Source organism: Lycium ferocissimum, chromosome 3 (assembly GCF_029784015.1).
Source record: "Lycium ferocissimum isolate CSIRO_LF1 chromosome 3, AGI_CSIRO_Lferr_CH_V1, whole genome shotgun sequence".
Classification (NCBI taxonomy): domain Eukaryota; kingdom Viridiplantae; phylum Streptophyta; class Magnoliopsida; order Solanales; family Solanaceae; genus Lycium; species Lycium ferocissimum.
Window position 1 is genome coordinate 66,989,907 of NC_081344.1, and position 26,651 is coordinate 67,016,557.

Consider the following 26,651-nt stretch of genomic DNA (forward strand, 5'->3'; position numbering starts at 1 on the left):
ATCAGGAAATAATGTCAATAATCTCATAATAGTATTAACATCATAAGCTTTGGAATTTCTAGAATTAAAATCATCACCATCATAATCATCATAGGAACATTCTCATCTTTAACATCGTCATTAACATTGTAAAAACATGTCCGTTGTTGTTGTCATAAAAGCTTATCGAATCATAAATCTTTGACTCGGAAAATAAGGACATTTTGGAAAACATCTATGGATTATCAAGAAAGAAGTCATGCCTTTGAATCACAAACTCTATGAATCATGAATTTCTAGCTTTTGGGAATAAGAATATTCTTGGAAAACAATTATGGATTCACATAAAGGGATCACGGGACATTTGGAAAACACCTATTGGATTCATAAGAAAGGAATCATGCCTTTAGAAGAAAGGAACTAGCCTTAACATACCTTTGGAGCTTACTCTCCGACTTTCCAACTTGCTTCTTGTCGCGCAATTTATTTAGGATCGTTCGTCGTCTCATAATCTACATAGGCAACCATCCGTATTATCATTAGGCTCATTGTCACACTCTTATCTTAAGTCTCTAAATAAATTCCTTTTAAAGTCAACAAATTCGGACAGCATCTCCCCTATTTATATGCCTAGCCCGAATTCTCAATACCAACAATCAACAACCAATAACAACAACAGAAACAACAACAACCTCATTACTACCAAAATATTCCATCAAATACTCCACATGATATTTCCTCCAACTCCTCCACAAACGATTCGCTACATAATTATTCCATAAATTTATCTCCGTAAATAAGCCTTAAATGATACCAAAAGAGAAAGATTCATACCTTACTTCCGCTACTACCGCAATATCTCCAATACTTGCCTTACTCCCAAGCCACAAATTCACCGTAACACAATATTATGATCGTAACTATGCGCCGGCGAACTCGAATCCGGAGATTTTTACTTAATTCGCGTTGAAATTTAATGGAGGGAAGGTTGGGGATGTCACGATCCAACCCCGTAGGCCGTGACTAGTGCCCGAGCTGGACACTCGTATACATATCTGTTAGGCATAATCAATTCGAAACTAGACATAATATGGAAGCTCGCAAAGACAAGACGTTATCTCAGAACGTCATATATATTATATGTATCAAGATAATCTGTCTCCTGAGGAGTCACAACCAATAGGCATAACATAGTACACGAGCCGACAAGGCTGTCATAACGTATGGGAACGTCCCAACTATATATACGCAAGCCGACAAGGCTGCCACTACATATAACATCCCAAAATATATACGCCAGCCGACAAGGCTGCCACTACGTACGGGAATATCCCAAAATAAGTCATATAGACAGAACTGAACAACATCTATATACAACCCACACATATGTCTACGGACCTCTAAGAGTATCAACCGTGACATATACGGACGTGGCCCCGCCGTACCCCGAATAAACATATACATATATTAGAAGATGCGTGCCAAAATTCTGAGGTCCTCGAACAACGGAGCACTCCAAGATGGGGCCTGAGTAGAAGTCCTAAGGCCGGGAGGATCACCAAATCGAGTACACGTGACTGCGGCATGAAACGCACTTCGAAGAAAGCGGGGTCGAAGACGAAATATGTACTGAGTATATAAAGCATGAAATACATTAAGGAAAATCATAACTGAAGTAGAGATTCCAGGAGACAAGTATGATAATCAAGAAATCACTGTACCTGTGCCTTATGAAATGAAATCATGCATATCATTATCATATACCATACCCGGCCCATTATGGGACTCGGTGAATAAAGTCGTGTACACGTATACCATACCCGTCCCATCACGGGACTCGGTGCCATAATCATATCGTCATATCATCATATCATCATATACCGTATCCGGCCCAGTGAGGGACTCGGTGAATATAATGCGAAAGGAAAGCGTGCACGATAACATACCCGGCCCGGACACGGTGAAAGATGTAATAACAAGATGCACGAAAGCGAGTAGTGAGCAACCATATGCAAATTAAATCATCATCCGAGACTCAATAGAATAAGTAAAATAAACTCGAACTTGAGTATTAAAGGCGATAGTCATGTTAAGTACTCTTTGAATGTCATTATGAACTATATCAAATAGAGCCTCGGAATCATAGACATGTATCAAAATAATACAAAACGAAATTATGGAAGTCAAGGACATTAATCATTGTAGAGCCTTTAAGAATAGGAACTTTTACACACCAACTATTATCCAACGTACGGAAGACTCGAGGGCGATAGCTCAATTACCTTATGAGTTCTAACATCAAGAAGTGAATAAGAATCATGAATCACACTCGGAACTTATGAATAGAATTACCCCAAAGCTCATATCATACGTCACTTATATCTAAGACATGCCAAAAGAAAGAAGGGATAGCTTTACATACCTTTAGCGCTTATCCGTGACACAATACGTATATGCTGCCCAAAGTGTCTCAACCTATATTAAAACGTCAAGAACTATGGTTAAGCTACGGGGAGATTCAAAACGTATTCCAACGTTAGTAACTCCTTTCTAGAAAATTAGACGACGTTTCCCTCATATTCAAACCAACTACATAACAACTAAGCCAACATCAATAATCACACGTTCAAGTACTAGATCGAGACCAATCAAGACACGATTCGAGAACACTCCGAACAGCCCGCACGACATTCCAAACAACCCACATTTACAACATTCGATAATAATCTACATACGACTACGACATATTCAAGTTATTCTTAATGGTCCATAGTCGTAACATTTTCATCGAAATGACCTTATAACAGTCCAACTAATACAACAACATAATGTATAATCTTAATCATACTTAGTCTTCCAACTCAACAAGAACAACAACAACATATCCAAAAACAAACCTAACTAACAACATAAAAAAAGATGTCCGAAAAAATCTTATGAACACCAACGAATACACCAAGCAAACCACATACGCCTTCTTATACGTTATTTCATATAATCTTTTCATCTAATTCGATGAAATATATGCAATGACCATCACCACTACATCACTTATTCATATGCAAGAAAACTACATTATTATCACCATAATCCTTACAACAGCCCACAAAACAAATTCAACTTCAACTTTAACCATCTAATTCCTTCACTCTCATCATTTAATCCATAACAACAACAACCAAAATGCTACTTAAAATTAATTCACCAATTTTAACTAAGACAGCCCCTTTCACGGCTTCAACAACACTTCAACATCAACATACATAATTTCATATATCCAATTCACATCCACCAACATTATACAAATCTAAACCACCTCTAAATCACATAGAAGAAGATTAAATCTTACCTTAATAACTTGGCTCCTTAATTTGCTGAAATTGGTGAATTTAATCACCAACGTTCTTGCTGCCTCTTCAATGGTTAATTCACATTGCTATGACCTCCAATTGGTTGGAACACCATGGAAAATAATTTTGGCATCAAGAATTCATGAGCTCAAATTACGACCATGGCCGTGTAATTTGCCATGGCTGGACTCTCTCTTAAACTCTAACTCTTATAATTCACCAAGTGTGAAGATGATGCAATGAATAAAGGGCTGGTTGTGAGTTGGTGGAGCTGCCATGGCTAGCCGTGAGCTCCCCTCTCCTCTCTCTAATTCAACTATGTTGAAAATGAATAAATGAACCAAGGTTAGTCATCAAATAACCTTATATATGCTGCTCCTAAGGTTGACATGTGTCCATTTGGTTGACATGTGTCCCACTCATAGCATGGGCCAATCAGATTTGGCCATGCTATAGTGGGGTCCACTTAATCCCACTAATGACTTGATTAATGATAATTAGTCTCTAATCCCCACTTAATAATCCAATCATGGTAAATTAATCCCAAATCTCCACTAATATTTCTACTAATTATAATTAATAAGCAATTCGTGCATTAATAAAAAAATCGGGGATTAAAAGTCCTTGTCTCATATCCAAAAATAATGTTGTCCTTGGATTTATGTCAATTAACTTACGAATAATCCGTCGTATAAAAATATGGGATATAACAGGGGAACTCTCTAGAATTTTTTGGGAAATATTTTTGGGCTGGTTTCTTGGCTGAAAATGAGGGGTTAAACCCCTTTATATAGTTGCTCCAAAGTCGTCTTTAGCAGATCTGCTCACCGCCTTATTGTAGCAAGATCGTTCACCCGCGGAAATTATTTCGAGACCTAAAACTTTTATACACCGATCTCTTTATTTGCATACTTGGATATGTCCAAAACTCCATACGATCGTATAACTTATTCAACATCCCAAACTTAGCAAAACTTATTTTATTATTTTTTTCCTATTCGTTTAACCTCCAAAGCATTCGCGGCACTTACTTATCACTTGTTGAACATAACATAAACACTTATAACTTCAAACATAATCCCGTCCTTTGAGCTTATGTGACTAACCTATGATGCAACTTAACACACGAAAATACGGGATGTAATATATATATATATATATATATATATATATATATATATATATATATATATATATATATATATCATTTGTATAATGTGTGTATGATCGGAATCATGAATACACTTATTTGTACAATCAATTGAAAACAGTAATATGTATGTATGATTGGAACCATGAATGCACCATACAAACTTACAAAGTTCATGTAATAATCAACTTTATTGCTAACATGATTATAAGTTTATCAGTCGAGTCCGTAGGCCTTTTCCGTACATTTTTGGGGCGATAGCCTCTATTGTCAGTCTTTGGTGATAGTCCCCCATTGTTTCGTTGTGAAGTATGAGGAACTAAGCAATGATGCCCGTAGTCCATTTTTCGTTCATTCCACTTACTGCCTCGTTAAAAACCTCCCCGGTAAAACCCAAACGGGATAAAACCCGAGTAAGGGAAAAAGAGTACAGTTTATTGAATGCAACTAGATGTTAGGAATGGAAGAGTTTTAAGTTGCTTATGTTGTAGTTGTTGGATATAAATCTTCCTGTCCGAAGTTTCTAATTGAAATGTTCCTTTTCCTGCATCAGTTATAACCCTCTAGGGTCCTTCCCAATTTGCTCCTAGTTTGCCCTCGTTCGGTATCCTAGTGGCTGGAGTTACCATTCGCATGACCAAATCTCCAAGTTTAATTTGACGCAATTTGTTCTTATTATTTTAGTATCTTTCCACCTGTTGTTTCTGCACCATTAATTTAATCAGAGCCAATTCTCGGTGTTCTTCTAATAGATCAAGTCCATCTTTCATTGCTTCCATGTTCTCTGTATCTATAGCATACGCATATCTTATGCTTGGCTCCATCACTTCAATTGATACCAGTGCCTCCGCTCCATAGACTAGTGAAAAAGGTGTTTCTCCTGTACTAGTTTTTTGCGTAACCCGATAAGACCAAGAACCTCGGGGAGGACATCAGGCCAACTTCCTTTTGCTTTGCTAATTCGTCTTTTCAATACTTTGAGTATCGTTTTGTTTGTTGATTTTGTCTGTCCATTGCCAGATGGATGATATGGTGAAGATGTTATCCGTTTGATCCCGAAATTTTAGAGAAAATTTATTATCTCCGCTCCAATAAATTGCTTTCCGTTATCACAACTTATTTCCTTTGGAATTTCGAATCGACATATGATGTCTTTCCGAAGGAAATTAATAACCTGCTCTTGTCCAATTTTTGCGTATGCCCCTGCTTCAACCCACATAGAAAAATAGTCAGTAGCAACAAGTAAGAATTTAACTTTACCTTTGGCTTCTGGGAATAGTCCTATGATGTCGAGCCCTCATTTCATGAACGGTCGTGGGGTAATGACTGAATGAAGAGGCTCTGTAGGTTGATGTATTGCAGATGCATATGCTTGACATTCTTTGCATTGTCGTACAAAATTTTGTGAATCTTTGCCCATTGTGTTCCAATAATAACTTGCACGCAGCAAACATCGAGCTAATGATCTCCCAGCGGAGTGATTCTCACAATATCCACTATGCGTTTGTTGCATAGCGGGTTCTGTGTCCGTTGGGCCTAAACACTTGGCTAGTGGCCCTCCAAAGGTTCTCCGATATAGCTCTTCGTAAACCAAGAAATATCTAACTGCTTTTACTCATAATTTTCATGCTTCTTTCTTATCTGCGGGTAGAGTCCCTTGTTGCAAATAATCAAGTATCTCATTTCTCCAATCATGTGTTGATACCGTTGAACGTACTTCAATTTCACAACCAATTGGATGCAATAAATGGATTACACTACGCTACGGTTAACGGGATCGGCAAGCGATGCCAATTATGCTAAGCCGTCGGCCTCCACGTTGCTTTCCCGTGGAACCTGCTCTAATCCCCAGTCTTTGAATTTTGTAAAGAGGTCTGATATCTGCATTTGATACTTTTGCATTTGTGGTTCTTTTATACTGAAAGTTCCATTCACCTGGTTGACCACCAATTGAGAATCACAGCATACCTTGATGCTTTCTACTCCATATTCCAAAGCAAGTTTTAAACCTGCAATAACAGTAGTAATTTTTGGGCATTTAATGGCTTGGCGGACAATTTCTCCGCTAGGTACTTTAAGCACTAAGCCAAATCAGGTACTTTCATTAGATGCCCCATCCCATGTATGGGTCTATATCCCAGAGGATAACCCTAAAGTTGCGATGGTTTCTTTTTCCACCTCCAAAGTTAATTTTGAACTAAAGTCTGCTACAAAATCGGCAAGAATTTGCGATTTTAAAGCATTTCTAGGTTGATAAGTAATATCAAATTCACTAAGTTCAATCGCCCATTTAGCCAATCTGCCTGATAATTCCGCCCTATGGAGAATACTCCATAGGGGGAATGTCGTTACCACGGCAATTGGATGGCTTTGAAAATAATGTCTTAATTTTCTAGCAGCATGTATTAAAGCTAAAGCCAATTTTTCTAAGTGTGGATATCTTGTTTCGGCATCTAAAAGTGTTTTACTAACATAATAAATTGGAGATTGTTTACCTTCTTCTTCCCGTACCAGAACTGCGCTTACCGATACCTCTGAAATGGCAAGGTATAGAAATAGCTTTTTCTCGGGGTTAGGTTTTAATAGCAACGGCGGACTTGAAAGATACCTTTTGAGCTCTTACAATGCTTGTTTACATTCTGGCGTCCACTCAAAATCTTGCTGCTTTTTTAGTACAGTAAAGCATTTATGACACCTCTCTGATGATCATGAAATAAATTGCGATAGTGCTGCTACTCGACAAGTCAAACTTTGAACCTCTTTTTTCTGTTGAGATTATTGGGAATGTTTTCTATCACCTTTATCTGGTCTGGATTTATCTCTATTCCTCACTTTGAAACCATGAATCCCAAGAACTTTCCGGAAGACATGCCAAATGCGCATTTTTTGGGGTTCAGCTTCATGTTGAATTGCCTTAATATTGCAAAGGCTTCTTTTAAATGAATCAAGTGATCTTCAGCTCTTTCCGACTTCACAACCATATCGTTAATGTACACCTCCATCATTTTTCCCAGTTGATCTTTGAACATTATTGTTACTAACTGCTGATATGTTGCACCGGCGTTCTTGAGTCCAAACGGCATCACATTATAACAATGTAAATCCCTCGGTGTAAGAAATGTTATTTTTGTTTGATCCGCAGGATTCATCTTGATTTGATTGTATCCTAAATATGCATCAAGAAAACTCAACACCTCATGGCCGGCTGTTGCGTCTATCATTTGATCTATATGAGGGAGTGGAAACGGATTCTTTGCATGCTTTGTTTAGATCTGTGAAATCTACACACATTCACAGCTTTTCGTTCTTCTTTGGCACCACTACTACATTGGACACCCACTTTGTATGCTCCACCGGCCTTATAGATCCGGCGTCTAACAATCTTTGTACTTCTTCCTCTATGAATTTACTTCTATTATCGGGGAATCTTCTTCAGGATTGTTTTATGGGTCTATGATAAGGATCAATGTGCAGTTTGTGCGTTGCTACCTCCGGTGCTATTCCTGTCATGTCAGCATGGCAAAAGGCAAAAATATCTATGTTGTCACGAAAAAATGAAATATACTTACTTGGTTGGTATAGTTTGCATTCAAATGAATGTACGCTTTTTTGGAGATGCATTATCAAACGGTATGGGATCGAGATCCTCAATTACTACCGTTGATTGCCCCTCTGTTAAAGGATCTTGTATAGTTTCTCTTTCGACATCGTTGATGCTTGATTCCGTTTGTTGCAGTATTTGGTAGACTTGTTTATCCTTTTTACCTTCGCTTTCCGGTTCGAAATGTTCTACCTTTGGCACGCCTTTCTTTATCGCCACGGCGTAACAGTCTCTGGAAATTCTTTGCTCTCCACGAACTTCGCCTACGCCCCACGGCGTTGGAAATTTGACCACTTGGTGATATGTTGATGGTACTGCTTTCATGGCGTGAATCCAGGGACGTCCAACTATCATGTTGTAAGCCATCGCAGAGGACATGATTGAAAAGGCAGTTTGTAGCTCCACTCCACCGGCTACTACTGGTAAAATGATTTCACCCAGAGTTCTTTTTGTTGAGTTATTGAACCAGTGAGCATGATGGATTGGTGGATTATTTTGCTCATCAATTTCATCTCCTCTATGACCCTGATGTTTATGATGTTGGTAGCACTTCCCTGATCAACAAAAACACGCTTAATATCAGTATGTAAGATGCGCAATGTAATTACTAACCCTTCATTATGTGGAAATTGCATATTATTGGCGTCGGCTTCGTCGAAGGTGATACAATCTTCAATGAGAGCCAACCTATCCCCCTTTTCACTTCTGGTCGTAATTTTTTTTGAACTTCACGCCTGAAGTGTAAGTTACTTTGTTGACGTCCTGCCCTCTTGTAATGTTGATATCTGCACCACCTGTGATAAAATTAACTACTCGATTTCGCTCGGGAAGTGGTGGCGGCGCTCCTTGCTCCCTGCTCCTATAATATGCTTGCTTGCCTTTATCCGAAAGCAACTCCGTCAAATGCCCTTTCTATAAGAGATTGGCAACGGCAATCGCAATGCATGGCAATCCTCAGTCTTGTGACCATGTCCTTTGTGAAATTCACAGAAATGTTCTGGATTTCTTTTACTCGGATCCGATTTCATTTTCCCAGGCCATTTGACCCTATTACCCAATTTATCCAATGCTGCAACTACTTCTGATGTCAAAACACAGAAATTATAGTCCGTGAGTTTTAGAGCTCTGGTGTTGTAATTTTCTCGGGAAGTCCCTGCTGCTGGTGGTGATCTATGCCGATATTGATTATTTCTTCATGTACGTTCGCGGTTTCCTCGTCAATAATATGGATTATAGTGTTCTCTTCTATGCATTCAATCTCCATCGGTTTTTCTGGAACTGCTTTTACTTGATATATCCCTAGTTGATGGTGATGATTTCGTCATGATCGGATTGATGATATCTAGCTCTATCCAAATTTTTGAACAGTATTGATAATATGTATCGTCCCATGTCTTCGCCGGATACTCAATTAAGTGTTTGGCGAGATCCTTTGTTGTCGGCGTTCCATCGAGATGTAATGCATGTCGGAATGCAATCCCAGCCCATTTGTCTTCAATTTGCGGCAAGGTGTTGCGGTGTTTCTGGAAGCGATGAACAAATTCTTGTAGAGTTTCATCCCTTTTTTGTTTTATATTGAATATATCTTTCATTCTTTTCTCTGCTTTCCTTGCTCCATTGTGTGCCTTCTTGAATTTATCTACCAAATCCGCAAAGGATTCAAGCGAATTTGGGGGCAAACTTGCATACCAATCTAGCGCTCCTCCTGTCAATACTTGACCAAACCATTTAATCATAACAGACCGAGTCATCTTTGGCCCAAGATCACAGGCCCGAATAGCGGATGTATATGCAGTGATGTGATCTTGAGGGTTGGTAGTTCCGTCATATTTTTTTATTTTTGGTAATTTGAAACTTTCTGGAACGTGTTCCAAATCTGCAGAATCTTTCCATGGATGATATATGTAGTCACTATCATCCTCTTTTTTGATAGCGGGTGGTGCCCCAGGTATTCTACTGATTCTTTCCTCGTGCTCTTTGAATTTTTTCATATGCTCCTCGAACCGCTGCAATATTGGAACATGTATGATTGGGTTGATATCAGCATCGCCATGACCCGTTGCCTCTGCTATTATGCCGAGATCATCGGCATTGGTTGGCTCTCCGTTTAAGTTTCTTTGTTCAAGGGCCGATGCTTGTGTTCTTGAGCCAATCCCGTTCAGTGGAGGTGGTCGCGAGGGATTTTGTCGTATTTCAACCATCATTTGTTTCATCACCTCCGCCATCTCTCCTTTCAGGAACTCCCGCAAATCTCCTATTGGGATTGAAGCTTGATTTGGGTCCGCCATTGATGTGTTTCCTGTTGTCCCGTTAGTTGGGTCAACCAGTACCTCTTCATTGACGTTTCTGTTTCCATCAATGGGTGGTGTAGGTGTGGCTCCTGTCATATCTGAATGCAAAAACAGAAGATAAATACCAAAGTAATAACTCTTGCGTAAATTGAGATCAAACTACAAAGCCAACTGTAGAATTCCCACAGACGACGCCAAACTATTTGAGTCAAAATTCGTATTTTACCCAAATAGTTGAATTTGTTCTAAGGTTAACCACAGTTGGTAGTAATTTGATACATATGTTAGAATTAACACTTGCAAGTTATTTAAAGGTTAATAAAGAATAACTAAATAAAAGGAAAAAGTAAACTTATGCCAATTGTAGATGAACAACAATGATGGATTTCTCCGTTCCCCAGAATGAATAAGAACTTGATGATAAAAAAATAATGATAATGTTAATAAGTAGAGAATAATCGATAATCATTTATTTTTCGGTCGGTATTAATCATATTAGATATACAAGTGAAAGTCCTATTTATAGGTATCTGGTCCTATCTGGTGCTCTTCCCGTTGTATGTATGTAACGACAATTATTAATTGCTGAAATAATGATTGTAATTTAATTCCTTGATTCTGGCCGTTAGAAACCGTTTTGTTGTTACTGTATTAATTCTATTTAATGCGCAATCAAGAGGGTCTTGTGTGTTGTTTCCGTTGATGCTCTCTTCGTTGACCACATCGTCGGTATCAGCTACCTTTCCGCAAATGCTTTGCTCGGCATTACTATTTGATCTCTCTATGTCATTGTATAAACTGATACATGTCAACTACATGTTCGTTCACGTTTTAGCTGCGATTTTTTTGCCCATACACCCACGAAGGAAGAGACATGAGAGTAATTGGTATCAGGATCATCCATTCAGTAACAAATTTGGTTTCAGTAAGCACTCTTTACAAGGCTCACATATGATGGACATATTAATTTTTCAAATTGCCTTTCCTAATTATTCATCCCCATTTCAAATTTAAGTTCATGCCGTAAACTATTCATATTAAGTACTCGGGAAGTGAAGAAAGATTCGTAGGTTTAGAATGTTCAGTTTTTTCTTTTTGAGATATGGAATAGTATTTAGTTCATTCGACATTTTAGCTCCAAAGCAGCACTGTATCTCCTTATTGTTTATAGAAGTCTGTTTCGTTTAGAATAATTATGCATCCAATAAGGGTTTAACGGAATCCTGCTTATTTGCTTTGAGGCTTTTTTTTTTTTTTTTTTCTTTTCTTTGGTGAAGTATTTGCTCGAGTTCTTCTAAACGCTTACATATAGAGCCCGTTTGGATTTGTTGAAAAAAGTGGCTTTTAAGCATAAGTGCTTAAAGTACTTTTTAGTGTTGAAAGTTATTTTTATAAATAAGCTGTTACGTGTTTGGATAAAAGTGCTTAAAGGGTTTTTAGAAGTAAGGGTAGTATTGGAATTAACAAAAAATATAAGGGATAAAAGGATAAAGTTGTTGGTCAAACCAAAATGGCTTTTAAGCCAAAAAAAAGTTTGGGTTGAGTAACTTCTTGGTTTTGGCTTATTTTAAGCACTTTTTAACTTAATTTAAGTTGTTTCCTATTTTACCAAACACCCAAATAAGTTAAAAATGACTTATAAGGTAGTTTGACCGACTTATAAGTCAATCCAAACGGGCTCATAATAAACTTTACAAGGGTAAAAAGAGAGACTACTCTGTGTCTTTTGAACGCGTATGTTTATGGGAATCAAAAATAATTTTGTCGAACGTAGGAGGAAGGAGGCCAATGGAATTTGATTAAAGCAACGATTTAGTTTAAGAAGGGATGTATTACTATGACCACGCCTTTTTGACCATGAACTTTAATTTCCTATTGAAGAAATTGAGGTTATGTTTAGCGATGCCAGTTGATCTGTGCACGTACATGTATTATCCCTTTTAATTGATAAGTTGTAGATTATATGATAATAACTTTTTAGGATCTTAAAAAAATTTAGTTTTGAGTTTTTATATTAAACTATATTTCGTCTAGTTGTCCTTCTATTTATGTGGAGCTTGATGATGTATTTTTTAACGTCATCCTGCCTTTTCAGAATTTACAGTTCGGCCAGTAACTATGCAGACTTTGTGGATAGTTGACATAGATTAATACCTGCCTTGGTTCCTATCAACATGCAAAGGTGCGACGTAAAATTTCTTCCTTCTTTGTGCTGGTTCCTTTGTTTTTAATATTTGAAGACTAACTTAGAAGTGTACGCTGCTTATCCTGGTGGGAAATAACCATATTTGTGACATTTAGAAGCTATATGCTCAAGGTAGTGTCTCTTCAAAAGTTTCGCCTTTGATCAAATGCACCTACCAGTTGTCCACCTAGAGTTGAAGCTGTGACTTCCCGATTAATCTATATATATATATATATATATATATATATAAAGCTAGTCATAAACTAGGTGATGTGGCATGTCTCTATGACCAAAGATTCTATTTATCTTTTTTCTCCCTTTTCTGGTCTTTTTCTTCCTTATTCCTCTAAATAAAAATGTCTAAATATTAATTTTCCATGAACTTTAAGTTACAAATCCTTCATGAGCTTTAAATAACACTAAATTCTATACACATAATGACTATGAGCTTTAAATAACACTAAATTCTATACACATAGTGACTTGAGTCTCCTGAGTTTCCCTTGCTTTATTATAATCTTAAAGTCCAATTAAACTCTCATGAGTGATGCTATTTATTCATTCCCAAAGTTCATTTGGAAGCATGTACTGATCAAATTTTTTTGGCATTCTCGTGGGTGTTTCACAGTTTGTTTGGCATTTTCGTGTGTTTCTACAATTAGTTGCCAAGCAGATCGCATTTGTTTGGCATCCTCGTATGTCTATACAATTAGTTCGCCAAGTAATTCTACTTTTTTATCTTGAGGTTTTTTAAGTTTAAATCAATTTGATAGATTAAATTTAATTTGGAATATCGTTGTAGAAATCACGTGGTTTGTTTGGGATTTTAAAGTATTTATACAATTAGTTTCCAAGTAAAAGTCATCCTTTATCATTGATCGATGTTTTTAACGTGCCTTTTATATTTTCTCTTCCAGCAAATGCTAATCAGAAGGATTTACATTAGCCGAAAAATTGGATCAAATTCTGAAGGAGCAATTCCCCTAGAGTATATAAGCCGAAAAATTCTCTTAAATACACCTTTTTCTATTTCTCTAAACCGTTTCAGAGAAAAGTTCTTATAAATTTGATTAGAGGAGAAATTCCAACTTACATGAAAAACTTAATTTCTTTCTAGAAAAGGAAGAGATTTGAAATGAAAGAGGAATGACGAGGGAGATGAGCTTCAATAGGTGATATGACTAATGCTCTAGCTATTCTTCCTTGGAAATTATGTTGCATTATATTTTGTTGAAAGGATGTCGGCAAGAAATGAATTCTTATTAGCCAATTATTGTATAAGTTCAATGACTGAATGTTATATTTCATGTCTCGAAAGTTTTAATTCCTTTCTTTTATTTCCGCAATTTAAATCTTGGATCTTAATCGTCCGAATGAGTACTTGAATGAAAAATCAAGAAAAGAGAGCGTGTGTTTCATTGTAAGAAGTTAGAGCACAAATCATATATAGTAGCAGTAATATTGTTTGACAACTCGAAAGACATTCCGTGTTCTATATCGTAACTGCGGTACTACAATCTATCTATCTATATATTATATAATTTGTGGTTTATAACATGATATGACATATAATTCTTTGATACGGATTCTTCTCACTTGGCCTTTTCTCTTCACGTTCTTCTTTCCGCTCAATTTACTCTAGTTTATTGTTCTCCCTCTTTTTTATGGTGTTAATATTTTCTCATTTCTCTTACAACTTTAAATTAACAAATTTAACTTTAAGAAAATTAAACCGCACCGTTACCTTTTTGAAGAAACTCAAAGCTCAAAATTTGTAACGTTTGAAGAAATAGGTACAACGTCCCTCATTTAGGAAGAGCAAGTTGGTTGCTGGTTATATATAATGTCTATATTTCAAGTTTTATAATAATAGGGGCTTGCAATAATTAATTCTAATATATGATTGACAATATTACCTAGCTATGAAATCCTGAGCCACAATGAAATTACTGGCTAGCTAACCAAATTGTTATTCGAATCCAAGTTCTAATTCTAAATAAATAAATTTATATATGTGATTTTATACATATACATATATACTGGTGAAAATTTTCATCTCCAGATTCATATATAGAAGTATTAATTTTGAATTTACTAATGAATACCTTTCATAACCGCGCGAAGCGCAGATGCCTTCACTAGTTACCTTATAAAAGAGCGGATTGTGTCAAGATTAACAGTCTCTCTGAAATATCTGCTGCGTAGATTAAATTTTATAAGTGCTAAAGGAAAGGTCTGCTTGTTTTTTCTTACTCGAAAGCTGCAAATTGGCAGGAAAGATATGATTTTATTTCAGAGAGTTAGCTAGGCATTCATGTTCTACCACAGTTGGATCTTGTACCATTTGTACATGGAATCAACACCCTAATAAATATAAATATATATTGCCAGTGTGAAACACTGTCGGGAGGTATACACTCACGACTATTAAATTGTGCCACTCATTTTAATTGTAAATTCACTAATTTATAAATTCGTGGGAGTTTTGACCATAGATAGGCCAAAAAATGTCATAGATGGATTGCTAAATGGAACGTCATTGCTGAATTTGTCACCGATTTTTCATTTATATATATATTGCCCCTTAATACACTCACGAACACGTTACTAAAATAGATATCCAAAGTCATCGATATATAAGATAAACTGTGCCATTTGAACACCTCGTGCCAGCTGGGCACACGCGTGCAGTACACTGCTTTAAACAGAGCGTGAGAGACCAATTTTTTTCTTTTTTAAAATTTTTAATCATTAAAAATTAATTTTAACAAAAACTCTATTTTAAAATCTATTTAAATAATTAAATTTTTTTGAAAAACCCAACCCATCCTCTCCGATAGCCCACTTCGCCGCCGCCACTGCCTCCGCCGCCTCTGCCTCCGGTGCCGCCGCCTCCGCCTCTGCCACTTCTCCACTTCAAAATCTATTTAAACAAATCTTCGACGAAAAACGACACCATTTTTTAATTATTTAAATAGATTTTGATGCGGCGGCATGGGGACGGCGAGCGAAGCAGCAATGACGGCGGCGGCAAAGTGGGCTATCGGAGAGGATGGGTTGGGTTTTTCAGATTTTTTTTAAAATTATTTAAATAGATTTTAAAATTAATTTTTCTTAAAATTAATTTTTTTTGTTGACATGGCTTATTTTTATTTGTCTATTTTTCCATGTCATAAAGCAAGTGTATCATTCACATGTGCACAAGCTAAGCATGAGGTGTTCAAATGACACGCTTTATCTTATGTTCGAGGGTTCGGATGGTCAACGTTTCGATTGCCTTAAATGAAAATCGTGATAAATTCGAGGCCCATCTATATTTTGGGCCAAATAGATATAAGAGTGGGAGGAAATTCAATATCAATTGCAGCTAACAATTCGGCAAAATACGTATAAGTTAAATTATAGTGACAGATGTGATGGACAAATCGATCTCATAACTAATTTCTCTAATGGTTAGCGGAGATGGACTTGATTGTCTAGGATTATGAAATGTATGTTTTTTCAAGGGTACTTTTTCTTAAGCTGCGGTCATGTCTTGCGCCCCACCCTTTCTAGTTTTCTTGAGATCAACTAGTAAGAGCCATCCATCTTCGGATCGCGAAAAATCTCCATCGTATATATACTATGGTGAAAATTATTTTTTATGTATATATAGAGTTGATATTTCTTAACCAAAAGACATTAGCTTCTTCATTTATTAAAGCTCATCTTTATATTTTTGAACCCATTTGATAAATTTTATTCATTAAGAACTCCAAGCCAATGGCCCCACCTTCATTTTTTCTCTATGCAAGAGTCCATAGTGACCGCTTTCTAGTTTTTCTTGAGTTTCATCAATTTCAGGCTTAAGTGTTTGTTCATCCATCTTCGTTGAAAACGGAGGCGAACATCTCCATTGAGTGACGCTAACTTCTATGGTGTACAATAAATATTTTTGAAAAGTATTTTTCACAATGGATTTTATTCAAATTGAAGAGTTGAAGTGGCACTTCTTAGACCAAAAAACATATTTATTATTTTCTATCTTTTTTTTTTTTTTTTTTTTGCCATTAAAGCTCATCTAAATATGAATAATGACTAATGATAGACTCACATGTTATGGTGTAATTAAAATACTATCGGATAAGAATATCTTTTTACCTGATAGTTACAGGTACGAGGTCTCCATCGGTGTTATATGGGGCGTATATGTTCACTATCAGGTATGAGGTCTCCATCGGTGTTGTATGTGGAGTATATACGTTGTGTCCCCCTTTTATCTAATATGGACGGTTTTAGCAACTCAAAAAGGCAACATGCCTATTCACTCGTTTTTTTATTTTTAAATCGTACTTTTCATTATCATTCAGATTGGTCTTTACAGCTACACATGTGGGGATGGCTTAATTAAGTGTTTCTTTTGATTTGTTAGTATTCACTATTGTTGTATATTATTGTTGATAAGACTGATTGAAGAGACAACTACAATCAAATACCATACAATTATCTAGTTTATAAAATGTGTACGCAATGGATAGATAGTGTATATATTATATTAGGATAGCACGGTATACTAAGCTCTCGCTATGCGAGAGGCTAAGGGTCTATTGTACGCAGTCTTACCCTACATTTATGCAAAAGGATGTTTTCATGGCTCGAACTCATGACCTCCGGTCACATCACATCAACTTTACCAGTTACGCTAAGACTCCCCCTCATAGTTTATATTTTATACTAAATATACATATTTTACATACCTATACACAACATATACAACCAAAGTGTATACTTTATGTACTTTAAAGATGCATACCTATACACAATAAATAAACTAAGTGTATAGATAGTATATACTTCGATCATATTGGTAAACTAGTTGGCCGAAGGATACATTCATATAAGTTTCCCAGATTACATGTAGGTCTGCTAGCTATGCAAACAACAGCAAAACGATATAGAAGAAGAGAATATTAATTTAGTTTAATTGATTATGTCTATATAGAGATCTGCGCGATTGTACTAATAAAGAAATATATCTTGTAATTATTGACTGCAATTATTGTATTAGGAAGGAATACTATATTATATTACTCCAATTTTAGAATATTTCTTACCATATAATCGTTCTCATGATTATATATTTTTCCAGCTGAAAATGGCAACCTTCCTGATTTCTCCCAGCCCAGTGATCAAGTTGCTTCTTTGCTTAGCTGATTTACAAAAATATTTCCTTTTTAGGCCATTATTTAGATTTTCCTCTATTTTTAAAAGTTGTGTAAATATAGCTCATGAAGAAATTACTTTTTTAGGGTCCACTATCTGCGCATATATTGTTCAATCTTATAAAAAATATACTAGATTTTGTCTTCTAATATTAGCAATAACTTACAAAATTTTAGACCGTGATCTAACTTTTTTGTAAGATTTTCAATTTGTCGAAATTGATTTCTAGACAATGGTCTAAAAGGTCCATAAATTATCCCAAAAATAATTGAAACTTTACCTGGTCTATCAACTAGGGGTGTGCAAAAACTGATTTAATCGATAAACCGAACCAATAAAAACGCTATTGGTTTATCATTATCGGGTTATTGAATTAATGGTTTTGTAAAATTTTTTATCGGGTTATCGGTTCGGTTTCCGATTTTAAGGATTTAGTTAATGGTTAAACCGATAACTCAATAAGCTCATATTAATTTTTTTTTTATCCCTAATTATATAATAGTGACTTTAAATTCTAGTTATTTATAACAAGTTTGTTTTAGCAAATAGCAATAACGTATTTGAATTTGCTTCTACAACAATCAACTTTGCTACGTAATGTGAAAGAAAAGAAGTTTGTTTTAGCAAATGGCAATAATGCATTTGAATTTGCTTCCACGACATCCAACTTGGCTACATAGTGTGAAAGAAAAGAAGTTGGTTTTAGCAAATAGCAATAACGTATTTGAATTTGTTTCTGCTTGTAATTTGTATAGACTTATAATTTTTTATGTATGAAGGCAGTGTATATATGAACAAATGAGAACAAGAGAAAGCAAAAATATTAGAGGAGCATTTTCTTATCGAAAATCGAAAACCGAACCAATAAGGACCAAAAACCGATAAACCAAAATCAATAACGAATATCTTATTGATTTGTTTATCGGTTTAGTATATTTAAAAACCAAAAATCAATAAACCAAACCGATAATGCACAAAACCGAACGGAACCGACCTATAAACACCCCTACTTGATTGTCTAGGATTTTGAATTGTATGACTTTTCAAGGGTACTTTTTCTTAAGTCACGGTCATGTCTTGCCCCCACCTCCCTAGTATAGTGACCACTTTCAATTTTTCCTTGAATTTCATCAGTTGTAGACTTAAGTGTCTGTTCATCCATCTTCATTTCAAACAGAGGCGAACATCTCCATTGAGTGACGGTAACTGCTATAGCGTACAGTCAATAGTTCTTAACCAACTTCTTTTTTTATTAATTAATTCATTATTATATTATGTTTTTCTTATTATGTTTTTCTTTATGAAGGGCTTGTGATTTATTACACCAAAGGCTTCCAGTGAACTATTGAAGCTCTCGAGAGAGTACCAAATGTTGATGATGACGAAGGTTAGCGGCTTTCTATACGCGGAGCCAACGAGTTGTTTTGTGTCTCACAAGTCACAAAAGCATTTATTAATATGATAAATAGTAGTAGTACATATTAAGATTTCAAATTTGTCATCAGATAATAAGAGTTCATCTACTTGTTACTAATTACTTTTTAGTTAATCGATAGAGCACCTTTTAGGAAAAAATTGAAACAGCCACCTATTTTATTTAATTACCAGCTCTAGCCTTTCCGGCAATTGCAAAGGCTACTATTTAATTTCTTCGTGTTAAAAACAAAACAAAAAACTGAAAGTTTAGAACAACCAGGGATCAATTTACATCTTTTTTTTATTTATTTTTATTTTTATTTTTTTTAACCCAGAACAGGTATCACTTCACAGATATCTACTAATCGTGTCCGCTTTAACTTCAATTTAAATATTGGATATTCTTCATCATTCAATTAGAGTTGGTCGGAACTTTTTTTGTAATTATGTATTGGTATTCAAAAATTAAATATAAAGTAGGTCAATTAATGTAGTGTCTATATTATCAACGGAAAAGGGTTACATTTGCCTTTATACTCTCAGAAATAAGTTATATTTGTCATTCATTATACTTTTTGATTTGATATATTTACCCTTGCCATCAAACTTTAGGGTCATATTACTCTTCATCAGTTAAAATTCAAAGTCTCCACCTAAATTTTCCTACGTGACGCCTACGTGGCACATTGTTTTTTCACCTAATACGCACCCTGAACCTTTACAGTTGAAACCATATAGATAAATGTTCGAAATTATCAAAAACTCATCAAACCAGAACATGAAACCCAGGAACTAAAGTTTGATGGGGACATTGCATTTCAACTAATGAGGGGTGATAAGGATAAGATGGTCTTAAAGTTTGATGAAAAGGGAAAATATATTAAAAAAATATAACAAACGACAAAAATAACTTATTGGTGAGAGTACAAGGATAAATCTGACCCTTTTCCGTATTATCAATAACATACCGAACCAAGAAACAAAAATTGAGAGGAAAAATATCATAATAATGCAAAACAAAAGGAAAAAATTAGACAAGGGAAAGCTATATTAATAAGAGGATAAATAGTACAATTAACGGCCAAAACCCCTCTCAATATTTTATTTAATTGTTTGCAACTATAGCAACCATTAAAGTTACTAAACAAAGGAAACATTTGTTGAAATTGGAGAAATAGTAAATATATTTCTGTATAGTGAGGCTGGTGAACAGTCACTCATCCTTTTTGCCATTAAAATTGGAGAGTTTGGGATCAGTCTGGTAGTACACAATTTCTCCATTGTCACTAACATAATGATCATGCTTCATGCTTCTTACTAAATTTCCAATCAAATGAAATGGAATTGGCCCTGATTTTTTTGGCTCCCTGTAATATTTCCCAAGTACTGGCTTTGCAGCTTTTGTCTGGAACAAAAATTCAAAAATACCACTAAGTTAGAATAAAATTATTATGCTTTTGGACAATATCTAAATACGATGAAAAAAGATTAAATATTATTTGAAGTTAAATCAGAAAAAGAGCATTAGGAAGGGGAAATAATACTTAAACATAACCTCATTAGGAGAAAAGTAAAGACGGTAATATCTCTCAAAATTTCATCGGTGCAAACAAAATATATGGAAATAATGAAACTCTTTATTTAAAAAATATTACTCCATCTGTCACGTTACACTTTTTGTTTTTAAAGAAACTTTTGTCATGTTTCTTTCTTTTTTAGTTTATCACAAAAATAATGACATTTCTCCATAGTGATAATTAATTTAATTTGCCAATTTACCTTAAGTTGTTTATGTACGCTCAAATAATGCCACATAATTTCGGAGGAAGGGTGTAATAAAGTTAGAGACAAACGGGATTAAAAATTTCAAGTTGTATCAATAATTTTTTAATATTTCATCATAAATACTGCAAATATCGAGTACATTCAAAAATTGAACTTCAGTATTAACAATTAATAATAAATAAATGTGAGAAATAAAGGAAATTACCGCTTCTATTAGGTGATAATGTGGTATCTGAGGAAATAAATGGTGAATGACATGGGTCCCAATATCATGGTGAATGTTATTGAAAATACCATAATCTCTATCAATTGTAGTTAATCCTCCTCGTAAATAACTCCATTCCTATTTTCCAAGGAAAAAAAAAACACTAATTATTAGAAATATCAAATAAATAAAAATATATAATTTGGATATGGAAACTTGAAAAAATTATAAATGTATAAAACATATACCTTGCCACGATACCAAGGCAACTTCTGTTCATGGCCATGGTGGTGCAAATATGTCACAAAATCCAACCACATTACAAAAATCTGTGAACAAAAGGAAAAGGTCAGTCCTAGTGGGTCATAATGTAAGGACGTCTCATATGTTTCATTTAATTTTAATACTTGTATAATTAATAAAATTATTTGTCATTTTCCTGTTCTTGGTAGTTGGTATACATAAAGAGTACACTATTATTGTACCTCAAATATTCTATGAGTACACGAAACTTAAAACTTATTATTATGTTGTGTTTCAAATATAAAGAACTACACGTGAGAGAGCCTCACAAACGGTTAGGGCATTTCACTTTCGTGTAGTGATGCTACTCTTTATAACTAATAAAGAGCCAGAGTGAAATTCTTTCACCACCGAAAAAACCCATTTCAAGACAAACAACTCATTTAAATACTTCAATGGAAAAGTTAGGCCTCTCTACCTTTCGGAAGGTGGGAGTAAGATTTCCGTACACACTACTCTCTCCAGACGTCACGTGTGAAATTACATTGGATTTTTTTTTTGGTATGGAAAGGTCAGGCATAGTGGGCCATAATTAGGGAAATCTCCTAAATGTCATAAATTTTGAAATACTTCTATAAATTTAAAGTTTTTTTTTTTTTCCGTCTATTTCCTTCTTTGGTATTTATGAAGAGTTCATTATTGTTGTATCTCAAATCAAATCTAAAGTCAATTTTATATTGTGTTGCAAATAAAAACAACCACACAAGCGAGTGCCCCACAAACCGCCAATTCAGTGGCAAAGGTTATGTCACTTTCGCGTGTTGAGGCAACTTTTTACAGCTAATAAAGAGTCAGAGTGAAATTTTTTCAACAAGAAAGTCAAACTCATTTCAGGACAAACAATTCATTTATGATCGAGATCTCATGACTGACATATTAAGTATCAACATAACAACAAGATGCTTCATGCATTTTAGGAAATATTAGACACTTTTATGAAAATGACTAAAATCATAGAGAACCCCCACAACACATTATATTGAATTGCTTCATGCATCTTAGGAAATATTAGATACTTTTATGAAAATGACTAACTATGTAAAGAACCCCACAAAACTTAATCTGTTAGAAAAAAAAAATCACTTCATGTTTTGAAATATTAGAAAAATTCGTTGAAAAATTTGTGTGACTAACCATGTAGGGAATCCCGTAAAGCTTAAGCAGTTGGAGAGAGCCGACGACCGTGCCAAGATAGTAGAGGAGAGCAACCATGAGAGTCCAGCACAATGTTGATGTTACAACAAATTTTCTTTCATTAGGTTGAAACAAATCACTGTATGGATTAAAATGAGAACCCTTTTTCCCTGGACTTCTACTTATCTGCATCACCAAATATAATTATATAAACGCAAATTCAGTGAACAATAATTTCTAAATTAAAATTACACATGGAAAATCATGAAAAACATTTTACCAAGTATGCAGGGTAAGCTAACAGGGGAAAAGGGATCTTGAATCTGAAAAATTTGGTAACAAAATCAAGTTCCTTGTATAACTTTTCTGACATCTGCAAGGACAAAAAAGAATTATATTTCAAGTGTATTAAAGTAGTAGCAAAGATACATAAATTACAAAACAATTATTACATAAAAATTGAAATATAATTAGAAAATGGAAACTTCATACCGGCACCCAAGATTCATCAGCTTCAACATTTCCATGGTTCTGATGGTGAGTTTTATGGCTGATTCTCCTGCAATATTTTTTGGGGAATATTAAAATTAACCTGAAGTATTTTGCATAAGACTAATATTGCTCAAAATAATTTTCATTCATAGTTGCCCCCGAAAGTCCTAGAGGTCATCAATTCAGGTCATGAAAATAACCGCTAGAAAAAGTGGCCCAATCCTTTCGTGGCCCCGGACATATAGCAGGAGCCTAGTGTATTAGGCTACATGTTTTTTATAGGTTATTTTTTTAAAAAAAGGTGAACTAAAGCAAATGTTGATATTAAAATTTTGAGAGATGAGATGAAGAGAACCAACCATCCATGATAGGGTACAAGGATGGAAGAGTGAAGAATGTGTCCAACCACACTATTTAAAAATGCACTGTCTGAAAAGCTTCCATGACCACTGCAAAAAAAATGTCAATTAACATAAACCAATGAAACATCAACAAAAAGTAAGAAAAAAAAAAAATCAAAAACATGTAAACTTACCAATCATGTCCAAGAACAAAGATAGCCCAAAACATAGTACCCTGTAAAACCCAATAGACTGGCCAAAATTTCCAACTATCCAAGAAAACTGCCAGGGCCACCAATGCAAAAACTATAACAATATCTCTGAGAACATAACTTAAGGATTTCCATGGATTTTTAACCCAACAATGCTTAGGAATTGCAGCTCTAATTTCAGATAACTTAAATGGAGGAAGTGCACTTGGGTCAAATTCCAATTCCATTTCTTCATTGGGAGAACCAAAATTCACTCCAAGAGACCCCATTCCTGTTTAGAATGAAAATAGAACAATGCTTCATTTCAGAATATATAGTGAGGAGGAACAAAAGCAAATCCAAAATTCCAAGTTTATTGGCTCAGAATTCCAGCCCTTTTTAGTTACTAAGTTCTATATTTGTAATAATTTATACATATTAAATGAGCTTTAAAAGGCAAATATAAAGTTTGGGCCAAAGAAACTGATTCTTTCAAACCTGAAATATCAACTCTACATCCGCTCTAGACATGTCATGTTTGACATCTAATATACTTTTTATATGTGTTTTGCTAACCTACTAATTGATAGTAATAGGGTCAGTAATATATATACGTTTTAATTTACTAAAATACCCATGTCAATTCTATACTCTATATGTGTGCGTTTGACAACTTGACACATAAATAACAAAATACGCTAACTTTAAATCTTGAGTTCGCTCCCTAAAGAGGTAATATGTATGCGTGAGAGAGATAAAAATTAGCACATAGATAAAGAGCAGAACTCACGGATTCTTAGATTCATCAAAGAAGTATGGAAAGAATAAAGCAAATTCTTTTGAGATATTTTACGAAGAATATAGTCTAACTTATCCAGCATCCCAGCAGTCGGCAATAAAAAAAGTAGAGTGAAATGAAAGGTTGTTATGAGAACAGATAGGAGTACAACATATAGTTCAAAAAACAGATTCTAAGTATAAACATATCTCAGTGGCCGACACATGCAGTGTTCACTTTATATAACATCTTAAGGAAAAACACAAAGCTAAAGTTAAACATGCAAGGAATGGTCAATTATAGGAAATATTAAGGGCTTTTGACCCATTTAATTGCTCCGCCAAAATAATTATAACCACAAATCAAATATATAAAAGAATACATACTAACTATGTACCAAATATGTATATTATATATTATATGCGAAAAATATACATTTATCGGCTATTATGTAAACCTCCTAAGATTCTGTACATTAACCAGATTAAATATTAAAAAAGAAAGAAAAAAAAACGAGCGTGAGTTCAAATACCAAATGACCATAAAAGGAAATGCTAAAGATCCAAATTATGATAATCAGATTTCCTAAACTCCATAAACCACTAGAAAGATGAAAATATATAGCGGAAACGATTTCTTGAAGTTAATATTAACATGTAAAAATAAACAGATGAGATGAAATGTTGTTCAAACAGAGAAGTTAAAATGAATGGCCTGTACAATTTCAGGGCAAAAATAAAAATAAACTGGCTCTTCACTTTCAGACCAAGATTTTGTACCACACAACAAATGCATAAAACAAAATGTCTGGTCAGTCAGTTTCAGATACCGAATGCTTAAGAACAAAAAAGCGTAAACAATATCTTGAAAAGTGAATTTGAAGACAGTATATATTACCTTTATACAACTCTTTTTATATTTGCCTTCACTTCAACTTGGCTCAGTTTCTGTTGAAAGATAGTTGCAGGGAGACTTATTTATATTATAAAGAAAAGAGAAGCCTGTGGAATTGGAAGAGACGTGATAGGTGGGTGATATTAATGAACAATTAATTCATTGAAAGTTTAAAAACTTAGTACCTCGTAGTTCCCTAAAAGAATATATTCTTTTTTAAAGGAAATAAAATTTGTGCCTATTTCCAGCCTAGATTAATACCATTAATTTGCTTACACACTCTATCTCCGAGGCATCTATTTATCTGATTTTACAAGGGGAGAGAAAAATCAGCAAAAATAAAGTTCTTTTGGAAATTGAATGTTAGATACTTTTTTTTTTTCACTCGATGTTAAGTACTCGCATTAAAGCTTAACTAAATCTGAATATAGCGCACCATGAAATTAGTGGTAGAATGGATCGTAAATCAAATCGTTTGACTAGATAATGTTGTGATGACCGAGGTGAACTCTACTTGAACACGCGCGCGCATGCACACACACAATATATATATATATATATATATATATATATATATATATATATATATATCTATATATATAGAGAGAGAGAGAGACAGAGAGAGAGAGAGAGAGAGACGCATATATATATATATATATATATATATATATATATATATATATATATATATATATATATATATATATATATATAAACGTCATTTATAATGTAATTGTAGGTATAACTCAATAATAAACATTAAATGGTAACTTGGAAAAAATGATAATTGACATGTTAATAAATCATACTAATTTATAAGGTAATTACAAAAAATCTCAATAATAAGCATTAAATAGTAACCTAGTAGATTTTAGGGGGCAAATGGTACTCCCCCTGGTCCATTTTAAGTGAATTGACACACCCATTAAAAAGTTGTTCAATAGGAATAATTTAGTGGGCTATTTTACTAATATATCCTTTATCTCTCCTCAAAACCTTTTGTAAATTTGTTCCATCATTTATTAGATAAGGTAACTTTGTGAAAGAATATTACTACCTTCTTGATTTTTTTTTTATTTTTTAAAATCACTTATTTTCAATCAAATTAACAAGGCTAGAAAGTCACTTTAAAGGGATCGGAGGGAGTAAAACGAATAACTAACGGGTTACTCCTTTACACGCCCCTTAAGAAATCATAAAAAGAGGTGTACTTTTATTATCTTACCCTTATCTTTCTCTAATAAATTGCATTCTAATCAATATTGATTGTTTACCAAAATACTTAATATTAATGGTAAGATGAGAAAGACTTAATTTATTTATTTCAAATTGACAGCATTGGGACATATATTTT

General features: G+C 34.5%; 1 protein-coding gene and 1 long non-coding RNA gene across 4 annotated transcripts in view; one reads left to right on the forward strand and one right to left on the reverse strand.

Moving 5' to 3' along the window:
- LOC132050467 (uncharacterized) overlaps positions 1-12,709 on the forward strand; it is a 34,531-nt gene extending 21,822 nt beyond the window's left edge. For both annotated transcript variants that reach the window (XR_009413420.1, XR_009413421.1), the window contains exons 2-3: positions 11,238-11,296; positions 12,467-12,709. This is a non-coding gene — a long non-coding RNA (uncharacterized LOC132050467). The remainder of the gene's footprint in view (positions 1-11,237; positions 11,297-12,466) is intronic.
- A 7,492-nt stretch (positions 12,710-20,201) lies between these two features.
- On the reverse strand, positions 20,202-25,511 carry LOC132050468 (omega-3 fatty acid desaturase, endoplasmic reticulum-like). Of its 2 annotated transcripts, none has more exons than XM_059441721.1 (9): positions 25,301-25,511; positions 23,629-23,917; positions 23,453-23,542; positions 23,094-23,160; positions 22,882-22,974; positions 22,602-22,787; positions 21,413-21,493; positions 21,165-21,302; positions 20,202-20,579 (listed from the first exon to the last, which is right to left on the reverse strand). In XM_059441721.1, exons 2-9 carry the CDS (start codon positions 23,913-23,915, stop codon positions 20,388-20,390), a joined length of 1,134 nt encoding a protein of 377 aa, XP_059297704.1. In that variant the 5' UTR covers positions 23,916-23,917; positions 25,301-25,511; the 3' UTR covers positions 20,202-20,387. The 2 variants fall into 2 exon arrangements, with proteins under 2 accessions (XP_059297704.1, XP_059297703.1); XM_059441720.1 differs by lacking the exon at positions 25,301-25,511 and adding an exon at positions 24,416-24,567.
- Between the last annotated feature and the right edge of the window lie 1,140 nt (positions 25,512-26,651).